Below are 14,453 nucleotides of genomic sequence, written 5' to 3'. Positions count from 1 at the left end.
GATCACATACATCCTGTTTTAAACTTCAAGTGATCACCTGATGTGTGATGATGAGTAACTCACCCTCTCAGCCTGATCAGTGAACCCACACAGCGTAGGTGTACGACCCCGGAGAACTTCAAGCATCCTTCAGCAAATACCATATACTACAGCAGTGCTATCTTAAACCAGTTCACCCAGAAATGGAAATTCTGTTATAATTTACTCAACCTCATGTTGTTCCAAACCCATGAGATTTTGTTCATCTTCAAAACACAAGTAAAGATATTATTTATATTCTCTAATGCTTTATGTCCATCCACTGAAGAACTGTATGCATTAAAGAGTACAAAAAGACATTGAAAAAAATGTAAATGTTTTGCCACTAAACTTGAAGAAACACCCTAATATATCTCATAATTGTTTCCATTAATCACAATGCTTTGTCTTTTTAGTTCATTAGGAAGCTATAGCTGTTTGGCTTTGATCTAAAGAGAGAATCCTCCCTTTGAAACAGATCTCATTATAAATGTGTAAGACGGTAATTAACCAGTTCCTATGAGGCTAATTGTAGTAAGCCCGCAACAACTTGAGCAAATATTGATTTAGTCATTGTGAGTTAAGAACTACCATTAAATTAAATAGGAACTAAATCAATGATCATGGGATATGACTGTTTAAAAGACAAACAGTGAAAGCCTTTCCGGAAAGAAACACCCTAATGCAGAATTTTCTGAATCAGGCAGGAAAAGGGAAGGTGAAGATTGCAGCATCGCACAATTAGAGAGAATACAGCAACTATATTAACCACCCACACAGTTCAGTTTGGATAAATAAAGACCAAATAATAAAGGGAAATTGTATTTGGCTGATTAGTTGGTTCAGATGTCTTCCTATTGTCTCCCACACTGGGGTTCCACAAGCACGGCGGTTTAATGAGCCACAGTCTACAGACACTGGTGAGTCTCTGGCACCAGTCGCTGGCAGGATCTGCAGTGCCATGGGTTATTAGGATGTAGCTCAGAGGAAGGACACAGCCTCAGTCAATGAATCGAATGGACCCCTGATACCTTGCAGTACAAGAAACAAATTAAATAGTGATCCAAGCTAACCAACAAAGCATCAAAGTCAACAAACAGCCTCCCGGCAACCTTACTAATGTGATCCCCATAGTACTGTACCAAGGTCTTAGTTATTTAAGCCATTTATCTTAGCAGCTTACCTTTGCACTGGGTTATCTATGCATTCTAATTTAAAGATATATATAACATTCAGGCCAAGAGTCTACATTAAAGTGTATTCACAACCCATTTTACTTTCATGCTAGGAGATTTTTATTTTTTTTAATTTAATGAGAAAAATATGTTTGACCAACCCTTGTGAAAAAGAAGTACAATTTAGTATACTTTTATGAAGATCATTATTACGGAAATAGTATATTTTCAAAGAGTATACTTGAGTGCGAACTTCAGTTCACTTGCATGTTAATTGCAATTAAATTAAAATGTAATATAGCTTAAATTTATATGAACTTTAGAGTGTTTTTTGACCCACTTAAGCAGGACTTAAGTACATCTTTACATGCAATTCTTTTTTTTTATTCTATTGTCTTTTAAATATGATTAAAGTGAAATGTCGAATTTACTGACTAGGACTTTTAGAAAACTAAAATATACTTTAATGTAGTTTCTATTAAAACTTGCATGTTATGTATTAAAATATATTCATAATTACACATTTGTAATGATATAGTTCATTTAAAATATATTAACTTTAAATGCAACTGAATCACACTACAGTTAAAATTTTAAGTACATGTGGTTTAGTTAGTCAACACATTAAATAACTGTATTTTAAAATACACTTTAGGGTATAACTTTTAATTTGACATTATTACAAAGTGCACTTTTGTTAATAAGAGTTAATAAACATCTTTAAATCTTTAAGTACACTTAAATGTCCTTTCCTTTTGTAAACAAGATATATATACTAAAAGTGCACATTCAATATAAATAAGTGCACTACTTTTTCACATTGGATGGACTGTGGCCCTATGAGACCCCTTAATTTGGAGTCCCACTTGTCACGGTTGGAATTACAAGAAATGAATTTGAAGTTACGAGAATAAACTCATGTAATTATTGCAAGAGACAACAAGACACCACAATAGAATTAAACATCACAGCTTCAGCAATAAGACGTTCAAAAGTCTCTGTTAATGCCAACAAGATGGCAGGAAAAGATTTTCTCATTACTTCATTCATTTCGTACCATGCCAACAGTCAGTGGCACACATTCTAGCACTGTATGTTTCTATGTCAATTTTACATCTGTAGTGGCATTTTTTTTTTTTTTCTTTGCTGTTAGGATTTTCTCAGTTCAAGGCCTCTGGTAGATGCTCTTAGGCACTGGTCCAACCAGCCTGGTCCACAATCCATCCTTGGACAGGACTTGTTTTTATCTGTTGGGAACTGACTGGGTCATTAAAAGTGGGTGTTCCAGACCTGAATGCGAGTCAACTGAGGAGTACTTTCTTCCTGAAAAACTGCTGGCACCCACTTTTGAAGAGGTGTTTTGAACAGAAAGAGGAGGATGAAGGTCAAGTTCACCCTCCAAAGCATCTTGGTGTACTATAATGGAAATGCTTCTTTAAATTGTTCAATTAATATTTTAAAATAAAATCAATCTAAAAAAAAAACAATAAGCATTTAAAAAAATATAACAAAAAAAAAACAATGGCCTGTGCTGCCTATGTGACATCACCCAAAAAGCATATAAAAAGCATTTAAAGAAAGATTACAAAGACTTTAAAGTCTGTCACTATACATTTGTGCATTACAGCATTATCAATAACTTTCAGAGTCGTTCTACACGTAAAAAATTCCAGCTAATAAAAATTGCAAGCCTACGTGATAGTGTCCACCTCCATCAGCAGAGACACCAGCACTAACCTGTCATAATCCTGGCAGATCTCCCCCACGGCTATCAAAGCTTTCAAATACTCATTTGGCTGATATGGGTTGATGTAGTGCAGGGAACAGCTATTGCGAGGGTCCCCATTGGACGCCGTGAAGTCAATGGCAACCTAAAGAGATAATAGCATGACACACTCTTGATAAAACTGCAAATGCAGGACAAAAATGTAATACGTTACATAATCTGATCGATCGTCAAGTAAATTTAATCACTTTAGTTTTACGCCTGGAACAAAAGTTGTCTCCATTGTAGACAATTGAAAGGAAATGTCAGTCTACAAAAAAGCCAAGCACTTAAGAGCTGTCTTTCCTGGGAAATTACACAAAACCTGTCTAAAACAGTTCTGCAATCAAATAGCCATCTGTATAAATAATTAAAGTGCTTAAAATGGACAGTATGTACATTTTATTTGTTTAGAGCTGATATGGTTTGTATAGTCATTCATCAAGCAGATGTTATAATCCAAAATAACAAAAACAGCTACCATATGCTCTATAATACAAAAAAAAATAGCTCATATCCCAGTAAACACTTGATATATTATATACTGCATTACAGTTAACTTGTAACGGTTTCAGTTCAGTTTGGACCAATTCCACTGTTGAGTTGGTTGTTATGATTTCTGATTAGTTGTTATTCAGTAATTCAGTGTATGTTGTTAATTATCCTTGTTCGCTCGTGTATTTAAGATGCTCTGTTTCTGTTCATTCTTATTGGGTCTCATCTGTGTTGGAAGTGTTGTTGCTGTTCTCTATATGTGGATTTATTAAAGATTACCTTCTGCCTTCATCTTTGTGCTCTAGAACACCGTTCCATGACATAACTAAAGATCCTACAGTATGTGAATACTGCACCAAAACATTGACTCTAACCATTCACTCTGAGGCTTTCACTGCTTGGCATCTGATTATCTTTAATTTAACAGGCAACGGGGGAATTCAGATATTTAAATAATGAATATTCAATTGAATTCATTAATAATCTTGGCCCATTTTTTCTGTTCTTAAGGGGAACATAAGGGTGGGGGACTTAAAACAGTTTGGAAGAGATATTAATTTGTTATTTTGCCTTCAGCTGTGAAACAATCACATACTGACTCACCATAAAACTCAAGAGCAGCTGGTCAGAAAATATAACCCAAAAAAAAGTAACAACTGTGAATGGAGACAAAATAACATTTTCTATCTTGTTTTTAGAATCTTAGCTATTTTTACTAGCAAACAAGAAAAAAAAATACTTAAGAACATGACATTTTGCAGTCTGCCTCACAAAATCATGTATAATCTATTATAAATGAGCTGCATTTGCTATGAGGTGGCAGTTATCAGTCCAGCACGTCTGGTATCATTATCTGCATGCTTGCTGGAGAACATGGGCAGTAAATCTGTGAAGGGTCTGGATCGCACCGCGGTGCTAAATGTGGAGCGCACTGCTGTTCCCACTTACTGTGAAGTGTATTTGGCAGCCTCCCATGATGTAGTCCAGGAAGGAATAGACTCTGTGAAGCTGCAAAATGAAGAATGGAGGGTGAGTCTCAGAAACCCTGCCACATTTATCTCCCTGCCTCACCAGAAAACACTATCTGCAAGGCTACAGTACGTGCAAAGCTTCAGCCTCTCACATAAACATCACATCTTGCACTCTTTGTACTCTTTGTATTGTGGAATTTAACCACCACTAAAGCTCAACAAGCAATATATATATACTGTATACTGAAGGCCGGCAGCAATAACAAATCTAAAGAGTGCCATTCTATAAATGTAGCTAGTAGTGTAATCTAGTAGTGTCATCTAGATAAACTACCAAACCTAATAGTTACACATGGGCCTGTTTTTTGGTTTTCCCAAAACGTAATGCTTTAACTGTTAATGCATCCATTAAATCAGTTCTGAAATTATTCATGAATGCATTAATCAATTAATAGCCCTAATGAAAAACATTAGGAGGGCAGACATCAACAACACACTTAAGCAGTTCTATAAATAAAAAACTTATGTGAAAGTGCACAAACAAAACAAATGCATTAGCCCCTTCCCACCCCACTAATGTCTTTTAGCTTGATTGTCACACCCACCCACAACAATAATAACTCAACAAGTACTAGCATCCCTAAAAGAAGGATGGCATATCTATAAAATCTCTATACACATAAACAAAGACTGTCAGCCTCATACCTTGAGATCACTGAGAATAACCAACCCAGAGTTCTTGTAGTTCTTCTTCTTCAGTTTGTATTTTGGATTGATGCAGTCCCATGTGACCTTCAGGAGCACAGGAAGAGATCAAAGAGGTGAGGTGAAAATTGAAGGTGGCACTGCAGCAAAGTCACTTTTTCCACACATGCAGAAGGATTGTGACATTTCTTTAACCCATCCTAGTTCTCAGCAGGAAACAGCTATGACCGATATCAAACGCCAATGTATGGCTGAGTGTCTCACACTGACCTTGTTTCCTGAGGATATCTTCTGCATTTCTTTGAAATTAGTGTAGAATTCGCCAATGAAATCATGCTTTCCCCTCGAGTCATAGTCCCAGACTAAGCACTGCAGTTTACAGAAAATGACAACAACTCTTATGGTTCCATATGTGATTCTGGTTTTATTCTTGTCATTATTTCTCTTAAAGGAATAGTTCATCCAAAATGTCTGATTTTCATGCCAAATCACAAAAATAACTATTTAGCAGAATGTCCAAGATGCTCTCATGTCACAGATGTATACAGTGACCAATCAAACTCCAAAAAATAATGGAAAAGACACTATGAAATCACTATAAAAGCAGTCCAGATCACTAATGTGAGGAACAAATTTCACAGTTGTCAGTTGTAATTGCACATGTTCAAACTTGGGAAGAATTTCAGCAAAAAACCGAACCTTCCATCTGTTCTCAAACCAAAAACTACTGAATATCTTTATACTACTTGAAAAATAATGCATGAGTTGCAAGGACTGCTTTATTTTTGTTCTTTTTGGGACTTGGCAGCCACTGATTACTATGTACTTGTATTGTAAGAAAAAGAACATCTCCTTTTTTTTCCACAGAAGAAATTAAGTCATAAAGGTGTGGAACAACATGAATAATAGAATGCCAATTCTGGAGCCACCTGTTGCATTAGTATTCACCTTCAACTTCCTTTCGTCATCACAGCTGCACAGAGAAATGAGAGACACCTTAAAGGGTTCCCACACAGGGTTCAGATTGTTTTTAATCACCTGTAGATACAAATCAATATCATTGTATAAAATAAAGAAGAATTATGAACAGCAAAAGAAAGATTACTGTTCTATGGGGTGGAACTACTTACTTCAGTTCTGTGTACAAGCTGTTCTGTCCCATCATCATTGATCCGGTAAATCTCCAAGAATGGATCTGACTTGCTGAAGAGATCCTACAGCCACAAGAGAATGTCAATACAGTCCAGCCATTCAAAGGAGAACATTATGCAGAGGACAATATTTTAAAGAGCCCATGGTTTTATGAATGCACTCTTCTTTTCTATATTGATGTGCAACAAGAAAGTTGGGTCAGGACAAAGGACTTGTCTTTTTTTTACACACCCAAAATCCATTTGATACTTGATCTCAAGGAGATCTATTGTACTTGAAAGCTATCTATTAGCATTCACATTCATGTCAATGACAGTTGCTCAGCTGGCGCATAAGCACAGATGATTTAAAATGTGTCATTTTAGCTCACGGGCATTCAGTTCTGGATGCAGATTTTTTTTTCTGAGCTGTAAATTTCATGTGAGTAATCAATCTGGAAAGTGATGTCATCACAACACTCACTGACTGATGGCACCACAAGAACGTGCACCAAATTGTTAACTAGCTACTATCCTGAACAGAAGTAAAGTCTCTTGCTCTTAAGAGCCCTCCAAAAAATGTCACTGGCATACCATTTTACTATAATAGAATTAAATATTTATGATTTATATTTGGCTTGCAAACAAATTTATTTAGAACACAAGACTAATTTTCAATGTCAATTGAGAAAGATGCCTTGTTCCTAGCAGCAAAGGCTATCTGTGCTAACCATGCTAACCAGCTGAACCTTAACACCTTTGCTTGCTATTGCTAGTAATTCTGGTCCATATCCCCTGAAGATTGTAAATTTGACTCTATAGGTGCAGTCACATTTACCATTAATTTTCTGAAATCCAATATTGACACTACATAAAATAGCTACCCAGGCTCTTTGAAAATATTTGAAAAACAAACACCTAAAAATCCAGCTGAAATAAAAATAAGATACATTAAATAACACTCAACAATAAATCTCCGCAGTATCCAGCTGAAATTTACACTAGATGCGGTAAAACTCAGACATCTTTTATTCCTTTTCACAAAACGTATGGTTTACAGGGCCAGTTTTCATTAAGAAAGCCTAATTTTCACACAAATTCTTGCACAACATTTTGTTATGATCCCAAAACAATTTTAACGCTGCAAGATTTGAAAACTGATACTTTTGAATGTTAGCATCACATATACAGCTTCAAACGTATGCGTTTTCTAACGCAGTAGGTTTGCTCGGTAGCTCAGGCGATACAGTGTTGCACTCTGGAATAAATCCTGTGAAACTAGGGTTTGAAAAAACAGCTCAAACCCACGTAGAAGGAATTTAAAATAGCACATCTGCATCAACAAATGTATTTTTTTTAATCACTTTTGCTCTCGTTTCACAAGCAAGTATGTTTAGGGTTGGGTTTGGTGTAGGGGGTATGTTATTTACAATACAACACAATAGAGCATTAACCTTTTAGTGGCACTCCTCAGATAACCGAATTCCTAACTGCTGGAATACATGCCTGTACCAACATAAAAAAAAAAAAACTTTTGAAACCGGTCACATATCAAACAAGATTTAGTCTGGTTTTGGGGGTACATTACCATATGGATAGCCTAAAAACTAACATGGACTAAAGGTGACAAAAAGAAATTCTGATTTTATGGGCTCTTGAGCTAAAAATTTGTAAAGGGAAAATACACGTGCAAAAAGATACTGATCAAGGAACCATGAACACATTTCCCGATTATTGCATGCCCATGTGTGTTGCTGGCGATTGTGCTTATAGCTGTGGCAAATCAAATCAACTATATTGTCTGAAACAATCATTCAACATAAGGTTTCTAAATTGCGGTTTTCTGGAGAAGCCAGAGGACTTTGTTCCTAAGTGTGTGCAGATGTGAGAGAGAGAGAACGAGGCACAGAGATAAACGAAGTGAGAGTTGAATTGGTAGAGCAAAAAACGAGCCATTTAATATCCCCATTTCTCGCTGCATTAGTGTGCGACATCTCCACAGGGACGCTGAAAGAGGAGGTGCCCCCACTATCTGGTTGTCAAGGTAACATCTTGCCAGTGGTTTGAGTGAAGACTGATTTAGACAAGTGATTTGTCTGTTGTTCGCATTCATCACATGCATCACACCTCTCGCAACTGTCATTGCATTTGTGAAGTTCATATGCACTGAGGATTCCTGGCTGTTCATTATTCACAAAAGACATTTAAGGCTCCAAAGAGATGACATCTTTAGTGGCATTTTGCTATAATGGCTGGCTAAATTCACTCAGTGTCCCCTGATTTAGAATTCACAGAGAAATTGCCAAGTGAAGAGTCTTTGATAAATGTCACAACCCAGAGCAACTTTTCGATTTAAAATGCATTAATGCCTTCTTCATAAAGAGAAATAGCATTCACATAAAAGGCACAGACGTCTCTAGCAAGCGTCACATGCAGAAGCTTTCATGAAGTCCCGTATAGTTTGATTTGCTAATATGTCCATACTATTCAAATCATATCAGTCTGTATGCACAGAAAGCCAACGATATTTGAACAGACAGATCCTGTCCAAAGATAGCAGCACAGCCATTATTCTGCCTAGCCGTTTATTAGACTCCATCCATCCTCTCGCTATGATATCCAGACTGGGATACCGGAGGCAACCCTAGACTTTGAGGATGAGTGTGAAGAAGAAATACTAATCAGCTCATGCAATACAGCTAATGTGAATGTGAATTCAGAACACACACATTGATGATTGTAATTCCTAACAAACACATGGAAAACATCATAATCCACTGAGCAATAATTAACAGACCTGAGGGTAAATGTGAAAACACAAGCTTCAATATAACAATTACAAGAGGGCAAACAATAAACCCCCCTCCCTGAAATAGAGCATTAAAAAGGTTGGCTGATGAATATGTCTGGGCTGATGGCAGAGACTGCTAGAAATGAAAGTGAGAATTCAATTTTAATGCCTTTTGGAATTTGCCACCATTAGACTTTCAGAATTAGCCTGGTTAATGTTCTAATGGGCAGGTGGACAAGCTCGTCGCTAGGATGGAAATAAATTAGTGATGTGACAGCGTAGTCTCTGCTTTCATGCAAATGCAATGTGCAAATAATGTGGTTCCATATTCTGCATACAGTAGAACTAAACAAGATTTACTGCATCAGCATATGTCTTTAACCAAGAGAAATCCTGCCTTAACAAATTTGAGATGACATGCTGAATTAGCTTTACCATACTGAACCAAAGCACATGTGCATTTTTAAGTTGAATAGATGGAAGATAATCTACAGTATAAGAGGCACGGGACAACCCCTCTATGCGAGGGTCCTTCACATGGTATGACATTATTGTTCAATTTGTATGGAGCTGTTTTTACACTACATAAAAGCTCTAGATATTCTGTGTGTATACCTAGAGGCATAGAGGTGACAAATGTATTTACTCAGATTCACAATTGCAGAAAACAATGGATCATGTGCATTGATTGTTTTGTGTGCACAGCAGACAGAAAATAAGACGTGTACTGATTGATCATGAGAGAGCTGCTGTAAAGAAGCATTTGGTCCAGAATTTGACAGGGATACACTGTTAAACGACAAGTTCTGTCATTACTAGTGTAAGTCAATGATTCTGCATTTACCAAACCTATAGGTCCAACAAACATTTGCAAACTTGTATGGTTAGAACTACAGCTTTCGACCTGTGGTTAGAATCGTGATTTCTTGTTAGTGTGACATGTGACGTGGATGCTGTTGCAAGTTAACATGCATCTTTTCTTTCCATTGTATATATATATATATATATATACATTTCAGTCTATAAATTTTGGCCTTTTTTGAAGAGTGTGTATGTGCATGAATGTGTAAGGCAAAACAGTGATAAAATATTATATATATTATTATGTATATTCGTTACAGCAGCATCTCTGTGAAATTACATTTTTGTTGTTTTGTGCAAATAGAACTATAATAATCTGACATTAATTACAATCACAACGACGTAACTCTGATTAACTGATAACTGATTAACCACCATAGTATGATGCATTGTTGTGGAAACTAACTAGCCAATCACGACTGTTTCCTGAACATGATCGCATCTCCGTAGTTTGAACCACATTAATTCAAAGATTTAGGGCTGTTGTTAATGACGTCACATGCATGTGGTGGAGTAATAACTTCTGCTAAATAATTGATTCGAGATCTCTGAGAAGCTGCTGTATTGAATATAGCACCTGATGACTAATTAGCTATTTTTTGTTCCCTGTCATTTTGCTTTATTTGATGTTTGATTCATTGCAGGTTCCTTCTTATGTCATACTCTGGGGTTCGCTTAGGCATTTATGCACATGTGTACTCTTCAAAAACAGAGCTTATTGAGGACACGCTAAAATTTATCGATTAAAAGGTATATATATTTAAATAGAATGGAAGATATAGATTGTACTGCATGTTAGCTTGCTTATTGTGCCCAAGAGCACAGTCCATATGTCTTACTAACATGAAACTATGTTTCTAACCACAGATCGAGAGCTCTAGTTCCTACCACATAAGTTTGCGACGCTGTTTAACTATGTTGAAAACTATGTTGGTAACGATGGAACTTGCGACCAAAGTTGGCTAACGATGTGCACCCCAGGACGATAGCTCTCCAAAAGCAGCATTGGAGATCCCTGCCATAGACAAACATGACAATACCCTTGCAAAAGACTTCCTTTCTAAAATATATAAATAGCTAAAATAAAAGTACAAATGTGTACAATATTATCTACACAGAGATTCTATGAGAAACAATGAAAAGAGAACAGAAAAAAAGAATCAAACAAAAAAAAAAAATTCTGTCTCAGAACTTTCTTCAGACAATCAAATGTGCAAAAATGGTACCTGTAGATGTACAACATTTTGTCACTGGGGCAAGACCCCTAAAGGGACACCTTTGTACCTTATCTTCCTCTAAAAGGTATATTAGTACTTTAGTTGCAGTTAATCTTTAATTTCTACTTATCATTTTGAGCTGAATGGATGGACAATGGATGCATGGTTAAAAAAGATGGATGGATGGGCAGATGAATGAATGGATGGATGGGATGGGCAAATAAATGAATAAACGGATGGATGAATAGATGGATGGGCTAGGTGCTTCCCAGCCTATACATCTATTCAAGCTTTTAGAGGTAAATAAGGTACAAAAATGTCCCTTTAGGGCTCCTGCCCCAGTAACAAGCTGTTGTACCCCTAAAGGTAAAAATTTTCGCACATTTGTTTCTGAGAGTGTAACGCCCATTTTGCGACCTCAAGTAGGACAAGTTCCTGAATTAACTGCTTTGTTGACCCTGCAAAAATATAAATTCCTACCAAATCAGAGTTTAGGTTTAGTTGAAGGGTTTGGGTCTTTCCATTCTGATAAATCAATCACTTCTATCTGATATTAGGGAAAGATAGCTGGACACATTATATGGTACTAAAATGTACACTTTAAGTACAAATATGTACCTATAAAGTACTAAAATGCACCCTTTAAGGGGTTAATAAGGTAGAAAGTAAGGGTCCTCCCCCACTGACAAACTATTGTACCAAACCAAATCAGTTTAGGTTCAGTTTAAAGGTTTGGGACTTTCCATTCTGATCATTTTCATTTGATTTTAGGAGAAGATAGTTTGACACACTCTCAGAAACGTACAAAAGTTGTCACTAGGGCAGTGCCTTTTCAAAAGGAACTAATATGTACCATTTAGGTACTAATATGTACTAAAATGCACCCTTCTGTGGTAACTAAGGTCCCAGTGACAGCTTTTGTACCTTTTTGAGAGTGCAGGACAATTGTTCCAGCACCAGCAAAAGATGTTGAACCAGGAACATGTCCCAGTTGGCAAAATCACAGTAAGCCAATGGTTTACGTGGGTGCTTCGGCTCACTGTATAAGCGTCTCCAATCAGAATCACAGCCTGCGCTTTCTGTTCTGGTACAGATGCCAAATAGCATTTCTGTCTCACTGTAAAAGGATGAATAGACAATATATTGATTTTTTCCGCCTAATGTGGGGTTGAGGGGATGTGAAGCTTGAGTGAACAAGTCATGATTATCAATTTGCTGTTTCCTTTCATTACATGAGATGTTTGAATTCGTGAAACTGATGAGGAACAAACAAAAAAGCTGTGTTTTGAAGATAACCGCTGAGCATAAATGTTGCCCCAGGTTCAGAGTAAGAGAACAGCAGCATATGAAAGAGGAAAAGGGAGGGAGAAACAAGAGGAAAGAGTAGGAGAACCAGATGAGATGAGTGCTGAGAGTAGGACGTGGGTTGCAGAGGCGTTTGTGTACTGTGTGGCAGCGCAGCAGGAAGTGCAGACACCTGCAGAACTACAGGGCACAGAGAGAGCTGCGCCGTGGGCCGCGCTGTGTGGGAGAGGCTGTTTGCACACAGAGAGTCAGTCAGCCACCCTACGCTTCCTCAGCGCTTCAGCTCTGTTAGCCCTCGCTATCCAAAGAGCTTCCATTCTCATTAGGAAACCTCAGCTGAATGAATAGGGTTTCAAACATTATGCCAAAGCCAAAAAAAAGAGAGTGGGATTTTATGAAGCCATAATAGCCCTAATGGCTCTTAACGGGCTGAAATTGAGAAGCCAAAACATTCAAGGCAAGTTGAAAGGTTCTTTGGCAGCTGCAATTATCGGTTTCAGAGGGTCAAAAATCACTACTTTACAAACAAAGAATATCATTTTCTGTCACTAGGTATACTTTAAAACCAAAACACACTGAGTGTAAACTCTGGTGAGCAGTTCATGCCTGTTTGTTTTTTTTGTTTTTTTTGTGTGTTTTTTTTTTATGGAAAACTAAAAACATCACTCCTTACCTTATCATCTAACTTCTTGGCACAGAAGGAAAGCTCCACATAGCCATTGTTCCCAGAAATCTCTTCTGCGTGAATTGGGAAATAAGATAGGGATTAGCTGAGATAAAGCCAACTGTCTATCCATCCATCCATACATACATACATCCATCTGTCTATCTGTTTGTCCAACCATGCATCTTTCTTTTCATCCATCCTCCTGCCCAGCCCATCCATCTGTCCATATATTCATCCATCTTCCAATCCATTCCATCCATCCTTCTGTTCAACCATCATCCGTCCATCCAACCATTCAGTCCAGCTCTCCATCCATCCATCCACCCATCCCATTCATCCATCAGCCCAACCCAGCCATCCCATCCATCCATCCATCCATCAATCCATCAAAATCAGTCCTTCTGCCCAGCCTAGTCAATCCAGCCACCATTCGTCTGTCTATCCATCCATCCATTCATCCACCCATACCATTAATCAATCTGTATGTCCATTCATCCATCCATCTGTCCACCCAGCCCAGCCAATCCATCCATCTGTCCATCAATTAATCTACCCATCCATTTCATCCATCTATCTGTTCATCAGTTTATCTGTCCAGCCCATATGCCCTGTCTCTCTGTCCCTCCAACTGCCTGGTACATCCATCTATCTATCCATCCATCCATTCATTCATTCATTCATTCATTCATTCATTCATTCATTCATTCATTCATTCATTCATTCATCTGTCATACATCCATTTTTCCAACCATCCATCCACTGTCCATCCATTTAATTAAAAAAAATAAGTAAAAATTTAAGAGAAACTCGTTCAGTCTTGTGTGCAAATGTTAAAAATTGCTAACTGTGATTGCTGTTTCTGAAAACGTTTTAGTATGTAATTTAATGTGAACAACACTGATTACTCTTTGACCTCTACTAGTTTGTTAAGAGCGGTTAAATCATTACATTTTGTCTCACCTCAGATCAAAATGTGTTTTCGTCAGCATTAGAAATCTACAAACAGAGTGTAATACAATGAGGGGGGTCCAGCAAAAACAGTCACTGCTGTGGGTGTTTCAACATGAAAAGGCCATTAGTCTGCAGTGTGGCCAGGAAAAACCTTGTTAAAACTGATGAGAAAGCAGAGAATCAACACCTTTGATAAGGATGTGGAATTACGTTTTGTCTTACGGATGAACCTTGTCTGCCAGCAATAGAAACATGCAAAAATAGCTTGGGCCATCACTTTTTTAATGGAATTGTTTTTTTGTTTTTTTTAATAGTGGCTTGTTTGAATTGAGTGGAACTTGCTGTGATATTGTAACTGAAATACTGTTTTCCCATACTGAAACTGATAGTCTACATTATTTT

At 37.3% G+C, this 14,453-nt stretch overlaps 1 protein-coding gene across 3 annotated transcripts in view; it reads right to left on the bottom strand.

Moving 5' to 3' along the window:
• Positions 1-14,453, bottom strand: part of cpne7 (copine VII) — a 45,121-nt gene that overhangs the window by 18,143 nt on the left and 12,525 nt on the right. For all 3 annotated transcript variants that reach the window (XM_042761094.1, XM_042761096.1, XM_042761095.1), the window contains 7 exons: positions 13,107-13,183; positions 6,260-6,343; positions 6,078-6,167; positions 5,400-5,498; positions 5,130-5,216; positions 4,402-4,461; positions 2,931-3,064 (listed from right to left, as the gene is read on the bottom strand). In XM_042761094.1, the coding sequence (XP_042617028.1) occupies positions 2,931-3,064; positions 4,402-4,461; positions 5,130-5,216; positions 5,400-5,498; positions 6,078-6,167; positions 6,260-6,343; positions 13,107-13,183 (631 nt within the window). The remainder of the gene's footprint in view (positions 1-2,930; positions 3,065-4,401; positions 4,462-5,129; positions 5,217-5,399; positions 5,499-6,077; positions 6,168-6,259; positions 6,344-13,106; positions 13,184-14,453) is intronic.

Source organism: Cyprinus carpio, chromosome A7, assembly GCF_018340385.1.
Source record: "Cyprinus carpio isolate SPL01 chromosome A7, ASM1834038v1, whole genome shotgun sequence".
NCBI lineage: Eukaryota > Metazoa > Chordata > Actinopteri > Cypriniformes > Cyprinidae > Cyprinus > Cyprinus carpio.
The sequence above is the reverse complement of the archived record's forward strand: the minus strand, read 5'-3'. Positions and strand labels throughout refer to the sequence as shown.